We start from the raw sequence: 25367 nt of genomic DNA on the forward strand, positions 1-25367 counted from the left end.
TTTGACTGCTTCATTTTCCCTCTGGTGACAAGGTATGGGACACCTGGGGTAGTCGCTGTCACCTTCTTGAGGTATGACTTAGGGACTAAGGAACTATTTGAAGGTTTTTTTAATGTATTTTTTAAAAAATTGAAGTATAGATGAGCAAATGTTTGGAAAAGACCATTCTGAGGTCTTTGTAGTGTATGGCTTAGAAACTCCAGAGTGAGAATTGTAAGGAGGCTATTAGTGTGATCGAGGTATATGCTGATCAGGGTCTGAGCAACCGTGAAGATGAACAGGAGGGGGCAGAAGTCATGGGACTTCGACATCTAGGGCGTCTAGGACCCAAAATAGGACGTGGCAAGTCCTTGCTCAACCCAGAGAGAGTGTCCTCTAAATTTTGCTCCCTAGGCACTTTGCTGGCCTCATCCTTCTCCTGGCCCGCTTCTGGGGGGAGGTGTGTGTGGGGAGGGAGGCCAGGGCATCCCAAGGCTCCCAGCATGGGAGGCTGGGGATAGGGATGTTCAAGTGGATGCCTCTCTACTGCGAGTAGAAAACGTTGAAGAGGAGATTCATGTCTAAGGGGGTAATGGAGGTTGGGCTCAGCACCCCTATTTTTGTGACTATGGAGGTTCAAGACCACAGTGAAACAAACACAGTAGGATGCCTGTTCTTCCTTCTACAGAGAGCCTTTCTCCAGAACTTGGCCTACACTACCTCCCCCAGATATTTACTGGGGCTATTTTGGGGCTCAGGACTAACCCTAGATCTACTCCATGACTGGCAAAGTGCATGTGTTCTTCCCTTCTGCTCCCTACTTGGAGGCACGGAATGGGCTTTCGTGTAGAACAGCAGGCCTGGGACATCGGGAAGCAGTAGAATGAGGATGGATCAGGGTCTCCCCATCTGTCCATAGACAGTAGGCAGTGTGGCTCCCTGGAAAGCACTGAGCAGAGCTGAGTTTGACTCCGGGTTTTTTGGTTCCACCACTTGTCATCTGAGTAACACTGAGTAGGTTCCTTCAGATTCTTCACCTGCAGGGTGGGGAATGGTGCCTACCTTGTGGGACTGGCATGAGGATGAAATAAGATACTGCTTGAGAAGTGCTAGACCCCTGGTGACACCCATTAACTATGCTTTCCTCTTAAGGTGGATTTGTAAATGTGATAATAGAAAGGGAACTTGGAGGTTCCTTAGGGATTGTCCTTCTATTTATTTCTCCCTTGGATCTTAAGTACGTGGAATTGTACCTATCACAATTCTTGCTTCATCACACCCTCATCATTGATCCATGCATGACCTTCTTTTATTAATCTGCTTATCCATTCATCCATCCACCCCCCATCCCTCCCTCCTTTCCTTCCAATAATCTGCCCATCTCTCTACCTATCTATTGATATACCTACTTATCAATCTTATATTGTTATTCTTTCTTTCTTTTTTTTTTTTTTTTTAGATTTTTTTTTTATTTATTTGACAGAGAGAGAGGCAGCCAGCGAGAGAAGGAACACAGGCAGGGGGAGTGGGAGAGGAAGAAGCAGGCTCCCAGCGGAGGAGCCCGATGTGGGACTCGATCCCAGGACTCCGGGATCAAGCCCTGGGCCGAAGGCAGACGCTTAACGACTGAGCCACCCAGGCGCCCCTATTGTTATTCTTTCTATCTTAAATGTATGATGATAAAAACATTCATGAAGCCACCATCCAGCACGGAAGCTAGAATCCTGATATTAACTTCCATCTACCTGTACATACCCACCCTTCTCATCCTTTTCCCTTCCCCCACCTCAGGTAACTACTATTTAAAATCTTGAGTTCATCCTTTTGGAAAAAATATGGGTTTATCACATTTATATGTATCCCTAAAAACCATCTGTTAGCTGTTTTTAGCTTTATAAACATAGTATCATGCTGTATGAAACCTTTTGGGGCTTACTCACTCCTTAACTTTTTTTGCTAAGATTTATCCGTATTATTGTGTTCCTTCATTTTTATTGCTGTATAACGTTCCATTCTGGGATTGTACTGAATTATTCACCCATCATCCTGTGGATGCGCGTTTGGATCGTTCTCTCAGGTTTTGCTAGTTTGAAACCATGCTACCGTGTATATACTTGAATGTACCCCCTGGAGCACATGTGAAGAGCTTCTCTGGGGAATATAGATAACTTAAAGGCGGAAATAGCAGGTTATGGAGTATGTGAATGTTCAAGTTCAAATTTTCCAAACTGTTTTCCAAAGTACCAGTGCCAATTTTTACATACCTATCAGCAACATAAGACGGAGCCAGGCGCCTCTTTATCTTTTCTTTCGGAGTAGGGGCAAAGTGGGATCTCGGTGTGGTTTTGCTCTGGCTTTTCCTGATTACTAATGAGATTGGACATCCCTTCATATGTTTTTTGGCCATAAATGTTTCTTTTAATCCCATTTTAATGATGGAGCTGTGAAGGTGTCATACCAGTTTGGGTGCCCACCATGGGCTTTCCTTGAGGAGTCGGGAAGGGGCCTTCAGAATCACGCGTTTATGTTTCTCCCTGGGTAGGAACTTGTTTTGTCTCTACTGGGTTTCTTGCTCATGAACTTCATGCCCAGAATCCCCAGAGAAGCTTCTTTCCTTCATACCTCTCACTACTGACCCTCCCGGTCCAGGCTCTCCCTTTCTCTGGGGGCTGCAGGAGGCAGCGAGGGACAGCCGGTGCAGGCCAGGTCTCAGAAGGCTGGTGAGGCGGGAGAAGCTTTGGTAGTGGCTGCAGACTTCATGGCCAGGGCCTCTCCTGGATCAGTCCTCCTAAATAAAACAGGAGGGGACTGAGGGTCCTGTGTCACTGAGGAGGGCCTTGCCGTGTCCGTGACCTGCAGGGGAAGCAGGAAGCTGGGACAAAGCCCTTGTTCTCAGACTTCTCCTCACAAGACCACCTCAGGAGTGTTGTCTCCATATTAACTCTCCCTCCTTCAGTGCTCCCCCTGCCCAGACCCGGGGAGAGCCTGCATGTTTGTGTGCCTTCAGCCTGGAGCTGTGAGGGGCAGAGGAGCAGGCTGAAGGGATGGGGGTGCGGCTCTTAGGGACACTCTGGATTCCATGTGCCTTCAAGGTCAGTGTGAAATGGGAACGCTGCGTGGCTTCTCCTCATAGGGCCGCCTGTTGGCCTGGAGTCTCCCCACCCCCCGGAGGGAAGCCCAACCCCTATCTGAGGTCCCCCTTACTTGGAAGGGACTCTTCTCTTGAGGACATAGATGATGCCGAGTGCCATCAGGGGAAACAATTTCCAGCCAAGCAGGATGAGGATTCCAGACAGGGAGCTGGATGCTCTGGCATCTGGAAAGATACCAGGATGAACGTGGCTTCCGGCTCCCACCATGCAACCCCTGGGCAGGCCCAGCCTCACCCCAGACTCAGGTACCAAGGCTACACCTTGGACTGAGAGGGAATCCCCGCACCTCTCTAAGCCTCAGTCTCCTCATCTTTAAAATGGGGAAGATAACATACACCTTAGAACGTTTCTGTATCAAATGAGAACACCCAAACAGGGTACCTAATAGGCACTCAGTATTTGTTGACTCTGAACGGCTTTTGAGAGGGTGGGTGGCAATGGGGGCAGATAATTCGTGTGAACTTAGTTATTCCCTGGAAGAGCTGGTGCCGTCCGTGGGGGCGTGGTCAGGATCCAGCTGCGTGACGAAGGCCGCGCTTACTGCTCTTTGGTCCCTAACCCAACACACTCTGCAGAGGTTGCTCTAATTGCTGTCCCATTTTACAGATGAAGGAACTGAGGTACAGAAAGGGGAAGTGACTCCCTCCAGGTCACACATGCCAACATGGCAGAGCCAGCATGGGAACCTGGCGTGTCTGTGTCCAGGTCTGCACCTTGAACTGCTTGGTTATTCCTCCCCGCTACTCACCCAAACACGCTGGCTCTTCTCTGAGCTCACTCAGGGGCACGCTGGCCTGGAGCAGGGGCTGGGCCCCTTGCTGCACTTGGCAGGTGAACTGCGTTTTGTCCCCTGAGGTGTTAACCAGGATATGGCCGTCTTCGTTGAACGTGCCGTCTGGGTTCCTGGTGCGGGCGGGAGCCTCACAGGCCTTAGAGCATCCGTTCATCTCTAGCCAGGTGATTTGTATGACTTCGGGGTAGAACCTTTGCACGTGGCAGGTGAGGATGGCCAGCTGGAGGCTTGGGACCCGGTGTGCCAATACAGTCACTGTGGGTATAACTGAAACAATAGCCCTTCCTTTGTTCTTTCCTTCGCTCAAGCAAAGGACGCTCAAGGAGCATCCTTACCTTTCTAGGCACTGCCCTTGGTTATTGGGATAGAGCAGTGAGCAAGACAGAGTCCCTGCCTCACAGAGCTCCTCTTCTGGTGGGGAGGACAGGGAGGAGAAAAGCGGTCACGTGATCCTTGTAGGGGTTCTGGGAACCTACACGGGGGCACATGACCTGGTCTGGAGATGGGGCAGGGTAAGGAAGAGTTTCTGGAAGAAGTGACCCTTCAGCAGAAGTATGGAAGATAAATAGGAGTTAACTATTTGTGGCAGATCGTGTTTTCCCAGAAATGGCCACAGCAAGTCCCCAGATGTCTCCCAGAACCTTGCCACTTCCCACCAGAAGGGGAGTCTACTTCTGCTCTGGAACCTGGGTGGGCCCTGCCTGATGAGGAGGGTATAGCAGAGGTGACAGTGTGACTTCTAAGGTTGGTCGTCAAAGCTGATGTGACTTCTCCTTGGGACTCTTGGGACATTCACTTTTGGGACACAGCCACCAAGCTACAAGGATGCTCAAACTAGCCCATGTGGAAAGACGATCAGGAGAGGCCAATGTCAAGAAGAACTGAAGCCCCAAGCCCAGAGCCAGCACCAAGGGCCAGACATGTTAGTGAGGCAGCTTGGTGACGATCTCAGCCTTGGAATCATTTAGGTGAGGTCCCAGACACCATGGAGCAGAGACCGGCCATCCCTGCCGGGCTGTCTCCAAATTCCTGCCCTACAGAACATGTGAGCATAATAATTTGGGAGATTTGGAGTAAGCTGAGAGCATTGGAATATGTTTGGGGAAAATTTGTTATGTAGTCCTGGTAACTGGAACATCAGGCGAGGGTTTGGTGGAGGGCCAGAGGAAGGAAGGCTCTGGGAGAGCCTGGGTGTAGGGAGGTGCACCTCAGGCAGAGGGAAGGGCATGGGCAGAGGCCCTGAGGCGAAGCCTAGCGTGTCCTAGGACAGAACGAAGATCAGAGTGAGTGAGGGGGAGGGGGGATCACGGGGGAGAGGAAGCCAAATTCACAGCCAGTGGCGGTGAGCGCTGTCTGCCTTTACTGGTGCTACACTTACTCCTGGGGGCGCATAATGACATCCTAAGGCGTCCATTCTTCGGTAGTTTAATACAATCAGTTTCCAGATCCTGAGCCCTCATAGGATTCTTTCCTGAAATTGATCTGCCTGAGAATGCCTACTCCTGTCTCCCGCTCCTCAGTCCTTCTCCCAGCATGACAGAGGGAAGGCCTTCCTCCCACACGTCCCGAATCCAGCTGTGGTGCAGTGCCCTTGCTGTAAAGACTCTGGGACACAAAATAAAAGGACGGTTCAAAATCCTGCTGGCCGGAAAGCCTACTTTAATCAAAGCGTCATAACCTCCCCCATCTAGCTCACTGAGCTGCGTTTCTGGTAACATTTTAATGGTTATTTTAACAATTGTTTATCAGAATTTTTTGGATATATAGATTGTTTGGATCAATTGCGTAATTCAACAAAAGAATTTTTTTAACACTTAGAGCCTATGGTCATAAGAAAAAGTTTTGAAAATTCAATATATATATATATTATATATAATATTAATCATATTAATATTATATATATGGTTATGTTATAATGTATTATAATACATATATATAAATAAATTATGTTATTTGTTATATATAAAATTCAATATATATATTTATGGTAGTTCTCTGTTTTCTCATAGTTCTCTATGATATGTGTGATGATGTGGTCAATAAGGACTTTCAAATATAAAATATATTTACAGTAGGATAAAGTTCTCCCCAGGAATTAGAGTGGAAATACAAATTTAGGAAGAAAAAGGAACGTTATAAAATTTCTGATTATTAAAGAAGAGCTTATTTATGTCTGTCGTAATGGATGATGGTGGAAATCAAATCAACATGACTTTACTTTTCCGTTGAACATTTCAGAGAGATGTAACATTTGTAATATTCCAGGGGTTCTGCCCCGTGCAACTATTTAAGTCTGTGATGAACAATTCTGGATGTTAACTTTAAAATATATGGGGAACTACATAGTTCTTCATAATTATCTCAGGGCTATATGAACAAAAATGTTTGAAGATTGCTATCGAACACCCTGATAAGGATTTTATTTTGTTTTATTTTTATAAGAGCAGTGGTGAGCCACCGAAGGGTTTTAAGGAAAGGAGGGACAAGACTTGGCTTCCTTTATAAAATGTCTTTGACTGCTGGGGATTTGGGGGCTGCACTGTTGAGGGTAATGGTGGATATGAGAGAAGGGGCTGTGGCGTCCAGGTGAGAGATGATGTTGACTTGAACTTGGGGATGAACCTGGGCAGTGACAGTAGGAAGAAATGGATGGGGTCAGAGGGATGTGAGAAGTGAATTTGATAGAACTTGGTGATGGGTTGGGTAAAACAGGTCTCTGGCTTGGACAATTGGGTTGGTGGAGTGAGTGTCTGTTCATTGGTATGGGGAAGGAGAAGGTGCCAGGGGTTTGGAGAGAATGCAGAGAGCAGCACAATGCCCACCTCTTAGCCGACCATGACCAGAGCACCTTCCTTGGGGGAAGGGGGACCTTGCATTGCTCTGGTATCTCTGTGTGGGGACTTCTTACAGGAAGGAGGTCTGACATGGTCATCCAAGAGGTGTATTACTGGGTTCAAATTCCAGCTCATGAACTTAAGAGCCGGGTGACCTTGGACAAGTCATTGCACCTCTTTGAGCCTTGATTTCCTCATCTGCATGAAGCACGGACACATAGCTTCTTTGGGATGCTCTAGGTGGAGGCTAGCATTCCATTTCCAAGCTGAAACCCTCTTGTGGTATGAGGGCAGACTACTATTTAGGGAGGGAGGCATTTCCGCGATGAGGAGCTAAACTCTTTACCTTGGTACCACAAATTATCTCCAGTGGGGAGGGGGCTTGTTGTGGGGATTGTGATGCTGTTAATGGGTTTTCCTTTGCTTTGCTCTGGAAGGAGCACTGGGGCTCTGGAGCCCTGGAAGGGAAGTGCCCATCCGCAGGAGGTGAATGGGTCTCTGCCCTCTGAGGTTGCTGGGGGCTGGTGGCTGAGGAGAGTGCAGACCCCTTGGGGACACCCTTGCGAAGGCCAGGCTGTGGACTTTCAGAGCAGGGAGGGTGATTTCCTTCCTTCCCCTGTCCTTCCATATTGAACACTACAGTAACGGCTTCATCTTTATGCAGTCAGAGCAGGGACGGCAGGGGCATAGTCTTGCATTGTCCCCCACGTTGTCCCCTCCCCTGATGTTGGGGTGGGTTTAAGAAGCATGTTTCAAATGCAACGACTGGCAGCAAAGCAACGGCGGCGAGGTGGTTTGCACAACGGTGTTAGGAGTTCACGTGGACCGTGCAAGAGGGAGAAACTTCCTTGTTGTGGCTTGAAGCCCTGTGTGGTCTGGTCCCTGCCCTTCTCTTTCCAGCCTCCTCCTTCTCCATGCACCCTTCTTCTCACTAAGTCCTGAGCACATGGACCTCCTCCTCCCCTCTGCTGCTCAAACATGTCTCGCTCCCTGCCCCCGTCACAGGGCCTTTGCATACCCTGTTTCTTCTTACTGGAACATTCCACTTTTTCCTTGGCTGATCCCCTTTCATCTTTCATGCCATGGCTCAAACATCACTTCTCCAAAATGGCATTTCCTCAGTAAACTACATTTCTCCAGTTTTCATCTATTTTAATACTCAGTTCTTTTCTCTTATAGCACATGTTATAAGTTCGAACCATGGGGGGTGCCTGGGTGGCTGAGTGGTTAAGCGTCTGACTCTTGGTGTTGGCTCAGGTCACGATCTCAGGGTCATGAGATTGAGCCCTGCATTGGGCTCCGTGCTCGGCGGGGAGTCTGCTTGGGATCTCTCTCTCTCTCCCTCTCCCTCTGCTCCTCCTCCCCGCACTCTCTCTCTCAAATAAATAAATCCTTTTAAAAAAGTTAGAGCTGCATAGTTTTTGCATCTTGTTGATGGGGCGTATGTGACTGTGAGCTCAGTGGAGCAGAATCAGGTCTGTTCTGTTTACCACGGAATCCCCAGCACCTAGAATAAGCTGCCACATAGCACTTATTGAATGAATGAATGAACTTCCACTTCCCATATACAAGAGAGCGAAGGGAGCTCTGAAAGAGAAGGACCCGACCATGGCATCTTGTAAGAAGAGGATGGTCGGATAAAATAGGGAACCTCGTACCCATCTCACACGGGGTTTGGTGAAGAATAAATGGGAGGATGCCGGTGAAAGGCTCCAAACAGGGAACCGGTGGTGGTCACCAAGTGTTGGCCATTTGGGTGGGTGGGGGGGCCCTTACCTTGCAGGAATTTGGAGATGTTCACGTGCCTACTGAGGGGGCTCTGCAACATACTGTGAGCCACTTGGCAGGTGAGCTGGGAGTGGAGTGAGGATAAGTCAAGGGTCACCAGCACTGTGCTGACGATGGTGTAGGATCCAGCGTCTCTAGGCAGGAAGACCAGGGTCTGAAAGGCTGGTAACTCCACGTCATTTTCAAACCATTTCAGGTATATGTTTTTGGGAAAGAAGCCAGTTGCTGTGCAGGTGAGATTCACTCTCTGGCCTGGGCTGGCTCTGTTGGAGGGGCCAGAAATCTCTGGAAGGGAGGGCTTAGCTTTGGTCAAGGCAAAGTTGGGAGAAAAGAGAGAAAAATGAAGATGGCAAGTTACTTTCTAGTGTGATACCTGCCCTTAGGGTTCACCCAGCTAGACGTACCCCAATGTCTCATCTCCAGTTTTCTCCTCTGTGTAATTTTTATTAGGACACTTCTTTCTGTAACAGCTTGCCAGCTGACCTCACTGACTGCTTCTCAACCTTTGCCAGCAGCACTCGACACCAGACCAAGGCGATCATGTTAAAATGTGGGTCAGAATTTGTAATTCCCCCTCCCTCTCCCCCCTCCTTCCTGAGCTACATTGTTTAAGAAGTCATATAAGGTATAGAACTAAAAACATCACATCCCTTGCTTTCTCTTCTAGAAAAAAATGACAGACCAACAACTTTTAACTATTTTAGCAGATTCTTTGGACATTTCTCTCTGTGTTTCTATTTCCTTTTTTTTTCCCTTTTCTTTCCTTCCTTTCTTCCTTTCTTTTTTTTTGAGAGAGAGTGCATGAGTGTGAGCAGGGAGGGGTAGAGGGAGAAGGAAAGAGAATCTCAGGCAGGCTCCACACTCAGCGTGGAGGCTGACGTGGGCTTTGATCCCATGACCCGGAGATCATGACCTGAGCTGAGATCAAGAGTTGGATGCTTAACTGACTGAGCTACCTAGGTGCCCCCTCTCTGTGTTTCTTTCTTTTTTTTTTTTTTTAAAGATTTTATTTATTCGACAGAGATAGAGACAGCCAGTGAGAGAGGGAACACAAGCAGGGGGAGTGGGAGAGGAAGAAGCAGGCTCCTAGAGGAGGAGCCTGATGTGGGGCTCGATCCCATAACGCCAGGATCCCGCCCTGAGCCGAAGGCAGACGCTTAACCGCTGTGCCACCCAGGCGCCCCTTCCTTACATCCTCTTATCATAGACACATCAAAATCTTTTATTTTATCAGTATTTAGCATTTATATTATTATGACCAAAAGAGCATTGTTCATAACTGGGCCATGTAATATATCATGATTACATTTCCTTTCTTGTACAGCTTTTTGTTTTCACAGTTTTTAATTGTCTTTTTTTTTTTTTAAGTTTTATTTATTTAAGTAATCTCTACACCCAGTGTGGGGCTTGCACTCATGACCCTGAGATCAAGCGTCACATGCTCTTTCAACTGAGCCAGCCCGGTGCCCCTAATTGTCTTATTCTTTTTATTTGCTTAGTTTTTATGAACCTATGACAAATTCATTCCTAAACTTTCTGCCAGATAGGTATAACTCCTTCCAGATTGTTTGATACTGCTAAGTACAGTAGTGAACTTCAGTTTAGGGTACATGAACCCCCGGGAGTGCACAAAGACTTTTCAGGGAGTATACGGGCTTGGGTTAAAAAAAAAAACCCTTTATAACACACCTTAAAAATACAAAGTACACGGTTTCCTGGGTGGTTCAGTCAGTTAAGTGTCCAACTCTTGATTTTGGCTCAGGTCATGTTCTCAGGGTCATGAGATCAAGCCCCAAGTCTGGCTCCATGCTGGGCTTGGAGCCTGTTTTCCGATTCTCTCTTCTCCCTTCCCCCACCGTCCCCCACTGCTCACACATGTTTGCTCTCTCAAAAGAAAAATACAAAGTACTCATGCTGGGACTCCACCAATTATCAACAAGTGTTTCATTTATACTTCTGCCCTCCACTTGTATTTTAAAGCAAAGCTAGACACTGTCATTTTGTTCACAACTACCGTAGCTTGTATACCGAATAGTTAAGAATTATTTTTTAAACATAACTAGGGGACGCCTGGGTGGCTCAGTTGGTTAAGTGTCCAACTCTTGATTTCGGCTCAGGTCATGATCTCAGGGTTCTGAGATCCAGCCCCATGTTGGGTTCCATGCTAGGCATGGCGCCTGCTTAAGATTCTCTCTCTCCCTCTCCCTCTCTCCACCACCCCCTCTTGTGTTCTCTCCCTCTCCTCTCTTAAAAAAATTATTTTTAAACATAATCAAAATCCCATTATCACACTTAAAATTTAACAGTAATTCTTTTAATATTATCCAATACCTGTCAGTATTGAAATTTTCTTGCTTGTCTCACAAATATCATTTTATAATTGGTTTGTCTGAATCAGGATGCAAACAAGATCCAAATGTTACATTTTTTTGCTATGTCTTTTTTTTTTTTTTTTGAGTAGGCTCCATGCCCAATGTGGGGTTTGAACTCAGGGCCCTGAGATCAAGAGTGGAATGCGGTACTGACTGAGCCAGCCAGGCACCCCTTGCTATGTCTTTTACATCTCCTTTTCTAAAAGAGTTTCCCTTCCCTCTTATTTTTCTTAACATCTATTTATTGAAAAAACCCAAGTCTGCTGGAAAAACCTGCAGCATTTTCCATATTCTTGCTTATATTCCTGTTGTATCATTTGAAATAATCCTCTTTCCCTTGCAGTTAAATCTAAAGCATCTAGTTGGTTAGAACCAGGTTCATAATTTTGGCAAGAATGCTTCATAGGTGTTGCCAACAGCTTCCTAATGCATTACGTTAGGAGGCGTGTAGTATCTGGCTCTTTCCTTTCATGGTGTTCAGATTGACTAGTGGCTTTGGGTGTTGTCAGCTTAATCTATCTGCTGTGAAGTTCTCTACCAGCCTTTAGCCCAATGTCTTTAACGAATGTAGATAATAATGTCTAGACCCATCATTTCACCAGGGGTTGTACACTGGTGACTGACTAATGCTACCATTCCTTCTGTCTCTATCAGTTGAAATTATTTTTTCCTTCCAACTATTTTTGGTTATTCTGACATATAGTTCGTATAGGAAAGGCAGGGTAAAAATGTCTTTGCTTCCTATTCTTTGGATTTCAGAACAATGAGTTCGTGCCTTAGTAGCCCCCAGAGGTGACCAATGAGGTTTCTTTTATTTTCGTATCATTATAAAATCATGGGTTTTTAACATGGATTGATAGATGTCAATCTATTTCAATTTTAATTTTATTAAAAAAATTTTTTTTATTATCTTAGTCACCATACCATACATCATTAGTTTTTGATGTTGTGTTCCATGATTTCATTGTTTGCTTGTAACACTCAGGGCTCCATGCAATACATGCCCTCTTTAATACCCTTCACCAGGCTAGCCCATCCTCTCACTCCCTCTCCCCTCTAAAACCCTCAGTTTGTTTCCCGGAGTCCATAGTCTCCTCATCTCCCCATCTGACCCCCCCCCACTTCATTTTTCCCTTCCTTCTCCTAATGATCTCCCTGCTATTCCTTATGTTCCACATATAAGTGAAACCATATGATAAATTGTCTTTCTCTGCTTGGCTTATTTTACTTAGCATAATCCCTTCCAGTTCCATCCATGTTGATGCAAATGTTGGGTAATCATCCTTTCTGATGGCTGAGTAATATTCCATGTATATATGGACCACATCATCTTTATCCATTCATCTGTTGAAGGGCATCTCAGCTCCTTCCACAGTTTGGCTATTGTGGACATTGCTGCTATGAACATTGGGGTGCATATGGCCCTTCTTTTCACTACATCTGTGTCTTTGGGGTAAATACCCAGTAGTGCAATGGCTGGGTCATAGAGTAGCTCTATTTTTAACTTTTTGAGGAACCTCCACACTGTTTTCCGAAGTGGCTGTACCAACTTGATTTCCCACCAACGGTGTAAGAAGGTTCCTCTTTCTCCACATCCTCTCCAACATTTGTTGTTTCTTGCCTTGTCAATTTTAGCCATTCTGCCTGGTGTAAGGTGGTATCTCAATGTGGTTTTGATTTGAATTTCCCTGATGGCTAATGATGTTGAACATTTTTTCATGTGTCTATTAGTCATTCTTATGTCTTCATTGGAAAAGTGTCTGTTCATGTCTTCTGCCCATTTTTGGACTTGATTATTTGTTTTTTGGGTGTTGAGTTTGAGAAGTTCTTTATAGATCTTGGATACCAGCCCTTTATCTGTAGTGTCATTTGCAAATATCTTCTCCCATTCTGTGGGTTGCCTCTTGGTTTTGTTGACTGTTTCCTTTGTACTTTCTAATGCTCAAATCATCTCATCTTTGGCCAGTCGACGCCTCCTTGAAATTAGTTCCTGAGTCTTTTTATATAATTTCAGTAGACATCGATAGCTTCCTTGCTTTTCACACAACAAAATATTCATGCCCATTTTGCACATTTCCTGTCCAAGATCTGGAATCAGTCATTACCCTATGCAGCCCTGGTTGTTTTTTTGTGGAAGTGCTATTAATAGACCATAATCTATGTAGTAGTGGTGCTCATTACTACTAGCTTGTCACTGCTTCCAGGTCCTTTTGGGGACAGGGCTGTGAAGTAAGTATTTTTTAAGGAGGGAGACAATGAAACAGGTTAATACTGATAGTTATAATCCAATTTTAAGAATGCAGTTTTTAGAGCCCCTGGGTGGCTCAGTTGGTTAAGTGTCTGCCTTCAGCTCAGGTCATGATCCCAGGGTCCTGGGATTGAGTCCTGCATCAGGCTCCCTGCTCGGCTGGGAGTCTGTTTCCATCTCTACCCCCTCCACCCTGCTTGTGTGCTCTCTCACGTGCTCTCTCTCTCTCAAATAAATAAGTAAAATCTTTTTTAAAAATGCAGTTTTTTTTTTAAAGATTTTATTTATTTATTCGACAGAGATAGAGACAGCCAGCAAGAGAGGGAACACAAGCAGGGGGAGTGGGAGAGGAAGAAGCAGGCTCATAGCAGAGGAGCCTGTGTGGGGCTCGATCCCATAACACCGGGATCACACCCTGAGCCAAAGGCAGATGCTTAACCGCTGTGCCACCCAGGCGCCCCCAAAAATGCAGCTTTTAAACCTAACTTCTTTGTTTCTTCTCTGTATCAGTCTCTCATCCTGCAAATTCCAGTTTCTGAGGACATCAAAACAATTATTTTTTGCTTTATCCTACAACACATACAATACTTATAAACACCAACACCAAATATTATTACCAAATTATTGAATAGAGTTTTGAGTTTCTTCATGGTTCTCCTTGTTCATAGGATATGTTTCACTCAGGATATAGATATATATTATTATTTGTAACATGCATTCTCCAGTGCACATCCAGATTCCTTGAGCTTGACCACTCCAGTGCACTCAGGACTACTTCCAAATGCCCGTACATGTGTGTTTTCTCCTGAATGCTTTTTCAGAAGGTTGCTTTAATGGCAGGTTGCCTGTGCACATGGAACGCTGGAAATCCGGGGCATCTAACACCCTCTGAGAACAGTTGTCAATCCATGAGTGAGAGGGAGTTGGTATATAATTAGCCCAAACTCCTTTCCTTTCAAGAGGGCCACATCTGAGACACGTTCTGTATCATTTCCCATAGTTTCTCATCTGATTGAGCTCCATTTGCCCACAGTGGTGGTGGGCGTGATGACACACCCTTCACTAACTGTCTGACTTCACCACTTCCCTCCTAGGGTTCCTTGCACTCAAATAATTTGTCTCAGGATCTGCTTGGTGAATCTAAGCTAAAACCCTATGTTTCAAAGTCTCTTGAAATAATTTCTCGGGGCGCCTGGGTAGCGCAGTCGTTAAGCGTCTGCCTTCGGCTCAGGGCGTGATCCCAGCGTTCCGGGATCGAGTCCCACATCAGGCTCCTCCACTGGGAGCCTGCTTCTTCCTCTCCCACTCCCCTGCTGTGTTCCCTCTCTCGCTGGCTGTCTCTCTATCACATAAATAAATAAAAAATCTTAAAAAAAAAAAAAAAAAGAAAGAATTTCTCATTATCTGGGTAAACCATCAATATATAGTTAGGCTAATTAGTTAAATTTTAGATTTAACAATCTAGATATTAGGAATTTTATACTTTTTAATTTTGTTTATTGATTATTTAAAATGTGCATATGTTTATAAAATGAAAACCTCAGGCAAAGGACAGTCCGAGAAGTCTAACTTTCATCCCTGTCCCTTCTACCCTGTTGCCTTTTTCCCCATAGGTAAATTTTTTTTCCTATTTATTTAAATTCAATTAGCCAACGTATAGTACATCATTATTTTTTTGTTGTGTGTTCAGTGATTCATTAGTTGCATATAACACCCAGTGCTCATCACATCACAGGCCTTGCTTAATGCCCATCACCCAGTTATCCCCATCCCCCAACCCACCTCCCCTTCCGCAACCTTCAGTTTGTTTCCCAGAGTCAGGAGTCTCCCATGGTTTGTCTCCCTCTCTGATTTCTTCCCATTCAGTTTTCCCTCCCTTCCCCTGTGGTCCTCTGCACTTTTATTCCTCTTTTAAAAGAATATAACCAAATGTGGATATGCTTGTATTTCCCACTCTTCTTAACTAAAAGATAGTGTGCTCCACACACTCTTCCTCACATTACTTTTCTTGTTTAATGATATCCTGTGGGTCATGCTGAAGCAAAGTGCTGACTTCTTCTCATGCCTTTTTAAAGTTACAGTACTCCAATGTGTGACTCTACCATAATTTATTTAGCAACTTGTCTTTTATTCTTACACGCAGTGTTGTAACCAAGAGCCTAACCATGAATCATCTTGCACTTATGTTAGCATATCTTTGAGATAAGTTTCTAGAAGTAAGATCGTTAGGTCACAGGGTAATGTATGTATGTATATTTAATATGTAATTTTGCTAAGTATTGCCAAATCCACTTCCTTATGACTTACATGATTTTGAATTTCTACATACAAAATATGGAAGTATCAGTTTCCCCACAGCTCCTCCAATACAGTATATTGTCAAATTTTTGGATTTTTGGCCAAGTAGATAGGTGAGAAGTTGTGTTCCAATGTAGTTTTAAATTGCATGTCCTTTTATGTGAGGGTGATTGAACATAGTCTTAGATATCTAGGAGATGTTTCTATTTCACTTTCTGTAAATCGTCTTTTCATATTTATTGCTCATAATTCTATAAAGTTGCTTGTTGTAAAATTTTAGAAGCTCTCTATATACATTAGGGGTGATTCTTCGTATTACAAGTTGCAAAATAGTGTATGCACACACACTTCCATGCACAAGTTTCTTTTGTACAATATGATCAAATTGTCATTTTTTTCTCTTTTTGTTTCTGAATTATAGTTGGGAAGGTTTCCCCCATTTCTGGATTACAAAAGAATCCAGACATGATTGCTTCTCATACTTGCACAGTTTCATTATTTAAATATCTGATCCATGTGGAATTAATTTTGGTGTATGGTGGGAGGAACTGTTCTGGAGTTTTTATTCTGTTCCATTGGTTTGCTTAATAATGTTCCAATCGATCCACCACTATAGTGGAAGACTTCTTTCATCATGAAATTGCCTTTACTTTTTTTTTTCTTTTAGGAAATCAATTGACTATATATATGGTATTATTTCTGGAATCTGTTCTTTTTCATTGATCTATTTGTCTGTCTTTTGCTTATTTATTTTTAGTAATCTGTACACCCAGTGTGGGGTTCAAACTCATGACCCCAAAAGCCAAGAGTTGTATGCTCTTCTGACTGAGCTAGTGAGGCACCCCTCTCTACTTGTCTATCTTGATGCCAATACTACACTGTAGGATTTTTGTAGCTTTATGATAATTCTATGTTCATGAGGGATATTGGCCTCAAGTTTTTTTTTTTTTTTAATCTGGTTTTAGTATCACAGTAATGCTGGTTTTGAGGATTGGTGGGGAAGCATCACTCTCTCTCCAATCTTCTGGAAGAATTTGTATGTAATTGTTAGCATTTCTTAAATGTTTGGTAGAGCTCCTCAGTGAAGTCATCTGAGCTTGGACTGCTTGTGGGAGGTTTTTTAAACTACAAATCCAACTTCTTTAATAAATATAGAAATAATCAGGCTATTGAGTTCTTCTGGAGTGAGCTTTGGCAGCCTGTGTCTTCCAAGGAATTTGTGCATTTCATCTAAGTTGTTGAGTTTATAGGTATAAAATTTTTCATAAAGTTTCCTTATAATCTTTTTAATATCTGTGGCAGCTGTAGGGATGTTACCTCCCTCACTCTTTCTTTCTTTTTTTTTTTTTAAAGATTTTATTTATTTATTTGACAGAGATAGAGACAGCCAGCGAGAGAGGGAACACAAGCAGGGGGAGCGGGAGAGGAAGAAGCAGGCTCATAGCGGAGGAGCCTGATGTGGGGCTTGATCCCATAACACCGGGATCACGCCCTGAGCCGAAGGCAGACGCTTAACCGCTGTGCCACCCAGGCGCCCCTCACTCTTTCTTTTTAAGTTTATTTATTTATTTATTTTTAGTAATCTCCACACCCAGGGTGGGGCTCAAACTCATGGCCCTGAGATCAACGGTCACATGCTTTTTTTTTTTTAATATTTTATTTATTTATTAATTTTGACAGAGAGAGAGACAGCCAGCGAGAGAGGGAACACAAGCAGGGGGAGTGGGAGAGGAAGAAGCAGGCTCCCAGCTGAGGAGCCCGATGTGGGGCTCGATCCCAGAACGCCGGGATCACGCCCTGAGCCGAAGGCAGACGCTTAACGACTGCGCTACCCAGGCGCCCCCCTTACATCTTCTTCTGACTGAGCCAGCCTAGCACCCCATCTCTCAGTCTTGATATTGGCAATTTGTATACTCTTTCTTTTTTCTTGGCTGACTGTGTGGCTAGAGTTTATAAATTTTACTGATTTTCTCAAAGAACCAGCTTTTAGTTTTATTGGTTTTCTCCTAGTTTTCCATTTTCTATTTCTGATTTCTGCTCTGTTCTTTATTATTTCCTTTCTTCTGGTTACTTTGGGCTTCACTCATTTTTCTTGTTCTAATTTTTAAGGTCACAAGTTGAAACTTTTCTTCTGTCCTAATACACGCATTTAGTGCCAAAAATTTCCCCTTCAGCCCTGTTTTGGCTGCATCCACAAATTTGGTATGTTGTGCTTTCATGTTCATTCAGTTTAGAATATACTCTCATTTTCCTTATACTTCTTTGATAACGTGTTATTCAGAAGTGTATCATTTTGTTTCCAAATATCTGGGGATTTTCCAGAGATCATTTTGTTATTATCAATATAATTCCAATGAGAACACATTGTGTATGACTTGACTCATTTTAAATAGTCATTTAAGTAGAGACAATTTATAGCCCAGGATATGATGCATCTTGGTAAATGTTCCCTTTGCATTTGAAAAGAATGTGTATTCTGCTGTTTTGGGATGATGTGTTCTATCAATGTCAGTTAACTCAGATTGTCTAATGATGCTGTTCAGTCTTCTACATACTTAGTGATGCTCTGCCTACTTGTCTTACCGGTTATTGAAAGAGGAGTGTTGAAATCTGAAACCAGAGCTGTGGATTTGTCTCTCCATCCTTGCTATTCTATGAGTTTTGTGTCATGTATTTTAAAGCTCTCTTCTTGGGTGAATAAACATCTAGGATTGTTATATTATCTCATTTAAAAATGCTTTAAAGATGTTTCTCCGCTATCTTTTGGCTTACATCATTTTTCAATGAGAAATTTGCTGTCAGATTTATCTTTGTTCCTTTGTATCTAATATTTCCCTTTTCTTCTGGTAGTTTTTAAGATCTTTTCTATATTACTGATTTTATGCAATTGGAGTATGATGCACTTTTTGTAGTTTTCTTCAGGTTTCTTGGGCTTGGGGTTCACTGAGATTTTTGGATCCATGGGTTCATAGTTTTCATCGTATTTGGAAAAATGCAACCATTATTTCTTCAAACACTCTTTCTGTCCCCTTCTTCCTTTCGAGTCTCTAATACATATTTAGTAGGCCTCTTATGGTTTTCCCATAACTGATTGATGCTCTATTTATCTTTTCTTAGTTTTCTACCTTTTTGTGTATACTTTTGGATAGTTTCTGTTGCTGTATTTTAAGTTCATTAATTTTTTTCAGTGTCTTATCTGCCACGAATCGCATCCAGTCTATATTTTTCATCCTAGGTGCTGCAGTTTTCATCTCTAAAAGTTCAATACAGATCTTTGAAAATATTTTTCCTGCCTCTACTTCACATATTCAGTCTTTCCTCTATCTATTTGACTATACGTAGTGTAGTTATACTAACTTTAATGTCTTTGTGTACTAATCCTGTCATCTATCTTTTCTGGCTAGGTGTCAAATGACTGATTCACATTATAAATTGTATTTTCCTGTTTCTTTCATGCTTGGTAATTTTAAACATTTTACTGCAGTATAGTTGATATACAGTGTTATATTAGTTTCAGGTGTATAACACAGTGATGCCACAATTCTATGTATTATTCTGTGCTCACCATGATACCTGTAGTCACCGTCTGTCGGCTTGGTAATTTCTTATTGCAGGCCAGAAGTTGTGAATTTTACTTTGCTTGGTGGTGGATATTTTGTAATCCTATAAATATGCTTGAACTTGTTTTGGGGCCTGGTTAAATTACCTGGAAACAGTTTGATGTTTTCGTGTGTCGTATTTAAGCTTTGTGATGCCGGACCAGAACATCATTTGGTCTAGGGCTCATTTTTTTTTTCTTTTTTCTCTTACTGAGGCAGAATCCTTCTGCATACTCTACCAGATGCCCCGTGAATTATGAGGTTTTTCACTCAGGTTGGTGGGAACAGGCACTGTTCTTGGCCTTATGTGAGCTCCAGGGATATTCTCCCTTGAGGCCATGTACAAATACTCATGTGCATGTATGTTCTCATGAACATACTCTTCAGTACTCAGCCAAATACTCAAGATCTTTGGAGTTCTCTCTCTGTCTAGCTTTCTCATATGTGGTGCTTTCCTCTGAAAACTCCAGCCACTTTGCCCTCTTTGGACTTCTAGCTCCTTCTTTCAACTGGAGGAGACCTCCGTGCTCCATCTGAGTTCTCTCCTATTGCATGGTGGCATGGAAGCTTTCTCACAGAGTAAGCTGGAGGCAACCTTGGGTTCCATGTCATTTGTCTCTCATCTCTCAGGGATCACTGTCCTTTGAACACTGTTGTGCAATGTCTTGTCAATCATTGTTTCATGTAATTTGCCCAGATTTTTTGCGGGAAAGTAAATAGAGTCCCTATCACTGTTTTGATAGAAGGTGCCCAAAGTGTTAAATTTGCTATTGTGAATGTGGTCATCTATTCCATTATATCTACTAACTGGTTTTCGTTTGCTTATATGAAAGTTATTGATTTCTGTTTATTGATTGTATAACTTGCTACATTACTAAAGTATCTTATAGTTTGTAATAGCTTAGTGTTGAGTCCATTAGGTTTTCCAGATACCATATCCTCTACAAAAAGAGATAGTTTTTCCACTTCCTTTATAATTTGTATTCTTTCTATTATTTTCTCCTTTCTGAAAGCATTGGCTAACACTTCAATATAATCTTAAAAAATACTAGAAATGGGCATGAGTTTGAAGACTAATGTTCTAGCAATTCAGTCTTTTTGAGATGTCCCTCTTAAAGCCCTCAGTGCTGTTCTGGAATGGCCTAGTGGCTATTTCTATGCCTCCTGCACAGCTCTTATCTTGGAATCTCCTGTTCCCTTTTCTGGTTCCCATTCTTACTTTTCTTTGTTTAACTTTTATCTTGCTAAAACAGAAACGGTATATTGAAAGGTAGCTCTTGGTGATGTCATGAATTCAACAGATTGGCTGGGTCTAGAATTTTAAGTTGGACATCATTTTCCTTAAGAATTTTGAAGGTACCACTCCTTGTCTTCTAGCATCTAATGCTGCCTATATGGATCTTGTGCTGATCTCATTCAAATGGTTCACATCCCACTTGCTTTTTATTTTCAATTCTTGAAAATCAGATGACCTTCTCTTTGTCTCAGAAGACTGCCTACCAGTTCCCTTTGCTTCTCCGTGGCCCTGAGTGCTAAAATTTTAATTCAAAAATTCTGTTGATGTATGTTTCTATTCTGTTCTGTTAGAGTGAGTTATCACACTCATTTTTTTTTTTTTCAGAGAAAACAACATGATCATTAAGTCATAAGTATGAGCCGGCCTGAACTAACTGCTCTGCTTCCCAGGCTCCCCTGTAGGGATGCTGTTTAGAGTCTTGTGGGCTTTGTCTTCAGCCATGATTCTATCAGCCAGGACCAAATCCAAAAATATACAGGTTTTAAAGACTCCAGGGCAAATTTTAAGAAATATATGGATTACATAGTCCACATCCCCAAATGTGATTATTATAATTTTCTGCTTCAATAATTCTTTCATTCTTTGTTTCTGTGACTCTATCGTTCCATGCCTTTAAGATTGTGTTTTTAAGTCTGATTGGTTTTTTAAAAATTATGTTATGTTAGTCACCATACAGTTCATCATTAGCTTTTGATGTAGTGTTCCATGATTCATTGCTTGCATATAACACCCAGTGCTCCATGCAATATGTGCCCTTCTTAATACCTGATTGTTTTTAATATCCTGAATAGTGACGATATACACTAATTCAATAATTATGTTATGGGTGCGCTTCTATAAATGTAAGATGTACATGTAAAACAAGTGTTTTTACATTAATAAACTCATTTACGTTTGTACTCCTCACAACAAATCTATGAGGCGAGTACTGTTATTATCCCTATCTTACAGATGAGGAAAGGGAGGCACAGAGAATTTAAGAAAGTCACTGAAGTCACACAGCTTGAAAATGGCAGAATTAGAAGTTGAATCCAGGCCATGTGGCCTGGTGTCTGTAATTTTACTGTGCTTTCCGGTCTGTTTTGTGGCTTTTGAAAATGTGAGATTCTAAAGGGTAGGACTCTGTTGCTAGGGGCCCTGGGATTATATTTCACTCCGCTCCTGTGCTGTGATTTCCCACTATCCCCATCTTCTATCCTCAACTTTAACACAAGCGCTGACAAAGGGGGAGCCTTGGGCTGAGAGCCTGGAGCTTGTGGTTTGTCTTAGAACAACAGGCTGGGTTTTCAGGGATCTGGACTTACCAGGTACAAACATCCTGGTGCCTGGTCCAGACTTCAACTCCACATCAGGGCTGCCTCTCTGGAACTTCACACAGTAGTAGGTACCGGCGTCTGCTGGGGTGATGTTACTGATGCGGATGGAGAAGTCCATGTTGTTTCTCTTTGTGGCGTCTGAAACATTTGTTACTCGAGGGTAGTGGCCTCCTCTGAAATTGTAGACTGACTCCCGGGCTGGCCCTGTGCCCCGGAACCACGCAACCGGCCCAATGGGGAGCAGAGAGGTCACGGTGCAGCGCAGAGTGGCTGTCTGTCCGGCTGCGACAGACACTGACTTGTCAGGCTGGACCACCTGCAGCTCCAGCTCACCTGCCGCACCTGGAGGGAAACGCAAGTCAGCACCAGGTGTCCCCTGCCTGGCCCCGGGGACCTCTCTTACGGCTTTGTTGTGAGACTGAAACTGGAAACCGTTGAAAAACACTCAGGACTGTGCCTGAAGGGCCTGGAGTGTGTGGACTGGGAGTCAGGCTGCTGTGGGCTCAAGGCCCAACTCCTGCTCGGACAAGCCTGCTGCTCTTTGGGGGAAGCCCCTCCGTCCTTTGCTTTCGGTGGTTTCCTCTGTCAAGCAGGATGGATCAAAACTTTCCCCATCAGTGCCGTGAATTTTCAAGGAAGACGTGGGTTGTCAAGGACATGGAGTGAGTGCTGTAATGGCCAGAATCAGCAGGACCATTTTTATGTGTTCGTATCTGCATTCACTAAACCCTAGAAGGATTTGACAGCGAGTTTCCATAGGCACTTCCGTGTACCAGGCATCACTCTAAGCACTTAAATACATTAACTGACTCATTCAGTTCCCACCACTGCTCTGTGAGAAAGGCATTATTAGTCATCCCTGCTTCCAGACAAGAAAATGGAGGCACAGAGAAACTCATAACTTGTTCCAAGCCAAATATAGGGTATAAGTGATGAACTTGGATTTGAACTCTGGCAGATCCGTTTCAAAAAATATCTGTGCCTCTAACCACTTTCCTGGTTAGCCTCTCAACTGAGAGGGTGCTGGGGAGGAGGAGGGGCACTTCACCTGTCTGCGGGGTCTGGGGTCAGCCTGGGGAGAAAGGAGCCGGATTAACCCCCAATCAAGAATATAATTTTAGAATGCTGAGATTTGGGGAGACTTAAGAGTCTACATAGTACCACTTAGCAGTTTTCTAATCGCTCAGCATGGCATATAGAGTACTTGTGATCTATCTACCTATCTACCTACCTGTCATCATCTCCACCTTAATTAGGGCAGCTCTGACTCCCAGGTCCTAGGGTTTTCAGCAGGACTCAGAGGCTGCACCCCCACCTCCTCCCTCAGCGTGGCCCCAGGTCCTGCAAGTCAAGCCACACGGATCATGGAGGCTTCACAGGTGACAGAAGTGTGGGAAATGAGGTGGGACTGGGACCCCCCCCCCACCGGCACTGAGAAATGCCAGGCGGGGTAAATCCTGTCTGGACCTGAGTGGGCGAGGAAGGGACCCCTCCGAGTAATAAGCATTCTGGGGGGATTTGTTGTAAAAGAAAACATTTAGAGACATGTCTTCAAGAGGAAGCCGCAGTGGAGAAAGAGAGCCTGGGACCGAGATCCATCCACCCCGCTGCCAATGGGGAAGCGGTACCTCGGCCGCAGCACTCGCGTGAGCATCCTCGCACAGTGCTCCCCGAGGGCGGCACTCACCTGTGAGGCCCAGCAGCAGAGGCAGCAGCAGGGAGGGCCGAGGCAGGCGGGGTGCGGTGGCAGGTGCGGGCATCGTGGTGGCCCGGAGCCCGCTCTGTCTGAATGTCGTCCTGGAGAGGCCTCGGGACGCCACTCTGCGACGAGAGGGGAAGCCTTGTGTCCCTCGCGGAAGAGGAAGTGACAGTGATGGGTGGAACGAGCTGTGGGGTTTTCACAGTTTCTACTTCTAGATTGTGAAATAAGAGTCAGACTCCGCTACGAAATTATCGAGAGAAGGCTCCCAAGATGCTTGGACAGTTGCAGCAGACCCCCTCCCCCCTTTAGGGCCAGGGCTGTGTCCCTTGGCCCCCCTGGTCCATGTCAGAGGCCCTGCTGGCCCTTCCTCTTAGAGCAGAGGGTGTTTTCCGTCTTTGGGAACAGGGCAACACCGTGGGCTCCGATGCACTGCCCAGCTGTCCGGGAGGAAGGCTCCTGGGAAGCGGGCCTCCAGGGAAGGGGGGCCCTGTTTTCCCCACCCCGGAGGGGTCAGTGGTAAACATGAGCCGTGTCGGATGGGCGCCCTGGCTTTGAGAGTACACTTGCAGGGGAAGGGGCTTCAGGTGAGCCAAGAGCTAGGTCTTCGGAGGGCGAGGATGGCTTCTGGTGTAGAGGGCGGAGAAGGGACGTTAGCATGCTTATCCTTCAGGGACAACAACACACCCCAGGCCCAGGAGGAGGAGGGGTGCCTCTTCTGTTTCCCCGGCCCTGGGCCCAGCTCTGGGCAGAGGGAGTGCATGAGGAGAAACCCCACATCAAAAATGCACCCCCTCTTTTCTCGTGAGCAGCAACGGCCAGCACTCAGGATTGTGTCCAGAGCCTGAGAAGCTGTGAGCTCTTCACTTCTGTAGGACCCTGCCTTCTGTGACTTAGTTTCCCCACTGCTCCCAGCCCTTGCCTCCATCCCAGCAGCTGACTGTATGTTGGTGATGTGAAGTGGCAGAACCAAAGCGGGGGGGTCAGAGATGGGATTAGATTGTTCTTTCATAAAACACATCCTCTTACCCTGAGGTGCCGTTATTATTCTAGCTTTTTATTTTGTCCTCCCTGAGAGAGCTTGACTGTAGGACCCTTGACAAGGCACCGGCCAGAGTGTTCCTTTTGGCTCCGTTATTCCAACCCACTTCCTCTTTTCAGTGGTGACAGACTGTATTTTGCAGAGCTGACTGCAGCAATACTCTTCCTCATGCCGCTTGACACGCCTCCCATTGAGAAGTGGGTAAATATTCCCTCCCCCTGGGCGGGCTTGTGAGAACACATGGTATGAGGTAACTTCCAAGGCTAGACCATAGAACTTCCCTGTACTTCTACCCTGCTCTCCTGGGATGCTCCTTTTTGGCATCTTGTTGCCAGGCTAGGAGGAAGCCCAAACTGGCACAAACACAGACCACACCGTAGGGATGCATGTAGGAATTCTACTGAAAGCCTAGCTAAGGGTCCAGCCAGGTGCCAGCATCAATCATTAGACATGTAAATAAAAAAAGCTTCTGGATGTTTCCAGACCCTACAAGTTGTCACCCCTAGCTGAGCACCCAGACATCATACAGAGGCGACGAGCCATTCTTGTGCCCTGTCTGAATTTCTGACCCCGGTATCACTGATCATAATGAAGTGGCTGTTGGGGCACCTGGGTGGCTCAGTCGGTTAAGCATCTACTTTCAGCTTTGGTCATGATTCCAGGGTCCTGGGATCAAGCCCCACATTGGGCTTTCTGCTCAGTGGAGAGCCTGCTTCTCCCTCTCTCTCTCCTTCTGTGTCTTCCCCCGCTCGTGCTCACTCTCTCTCTCAAATAAATAAATAAAATCTTCAAAAAAATAATGAAATGGTTGTTTGCTACCCTAAGTTTTGGAGTGTTTTGTTACACAGCAGTAGTTGCTCTAACGCTGCCCTTGGCAACCTTGTTCCCCATCCCCACTCACTAGTGTCTACCTCCTTCACTGGGCCTGGGGCTCCTTGCTGGCAGGGCCC

At 44.6% G+C, this 25367-nt stretch overlaps 1 protein-coding gene across 3 annotated transcripts; it reads right to left on the reverse strand.

The window, feature by feature from the left end:
- Positions 1-1463: 1463 nt before the first annotated feature.
- On the reverse strand, positions 1464-23524 carry LOC123798948 (signal-regulatory protein beta-1-like). 3 transcript variants are annotated; one of them, XM_045807752.2, is made up of 6 exons: positions 23364-23524; positions 21665-22018; positions 8535-8849; positions 3880-4191; positions 3184-3295; positions 1464-2767 (listed from the first exon to the last, which is right to left on the reverse strand). In XM_045807752.2, the coding sequence occupies exons 1-6, from the start codon at positions 23434-23436 to the stop codon at positions 2689-2691; spliced, it is 1245 nt and encodes a 414-aa protein (XP_045663708.2). In that variant the 5' UTR covers positions 23437-23524; the 3' UTR covers positions 1464-2688. The 3 variants fall into 3 exon arrangements, with proteins under 3 accessions (XP_045663708.2, XP_045663726.2, XP_045663716.2); XM_045807760.2 differs by having other exon boundaries at positions 2715-2832; XM_045807770.2 differs by lacking the exon at positions 8535-8849.
- Between the last annotated feature and the right edge of the window lie 1843 nt (positions 23525-25367).

The sequence above is a fragment of the Ursus americanus genome, chromosome 22, assembly GCF_024610735.1.
Source record: "Ursus americanus isolate L20-20 chromosome 22, mUrsAme1.1.p, whole genome shotgun sequence".
Lineage (NCBI taxonomy): Eukaryota > Metazoa > Chordata > Mammalia > Carnivora > Ursidae > Ursus > Ursus americanus.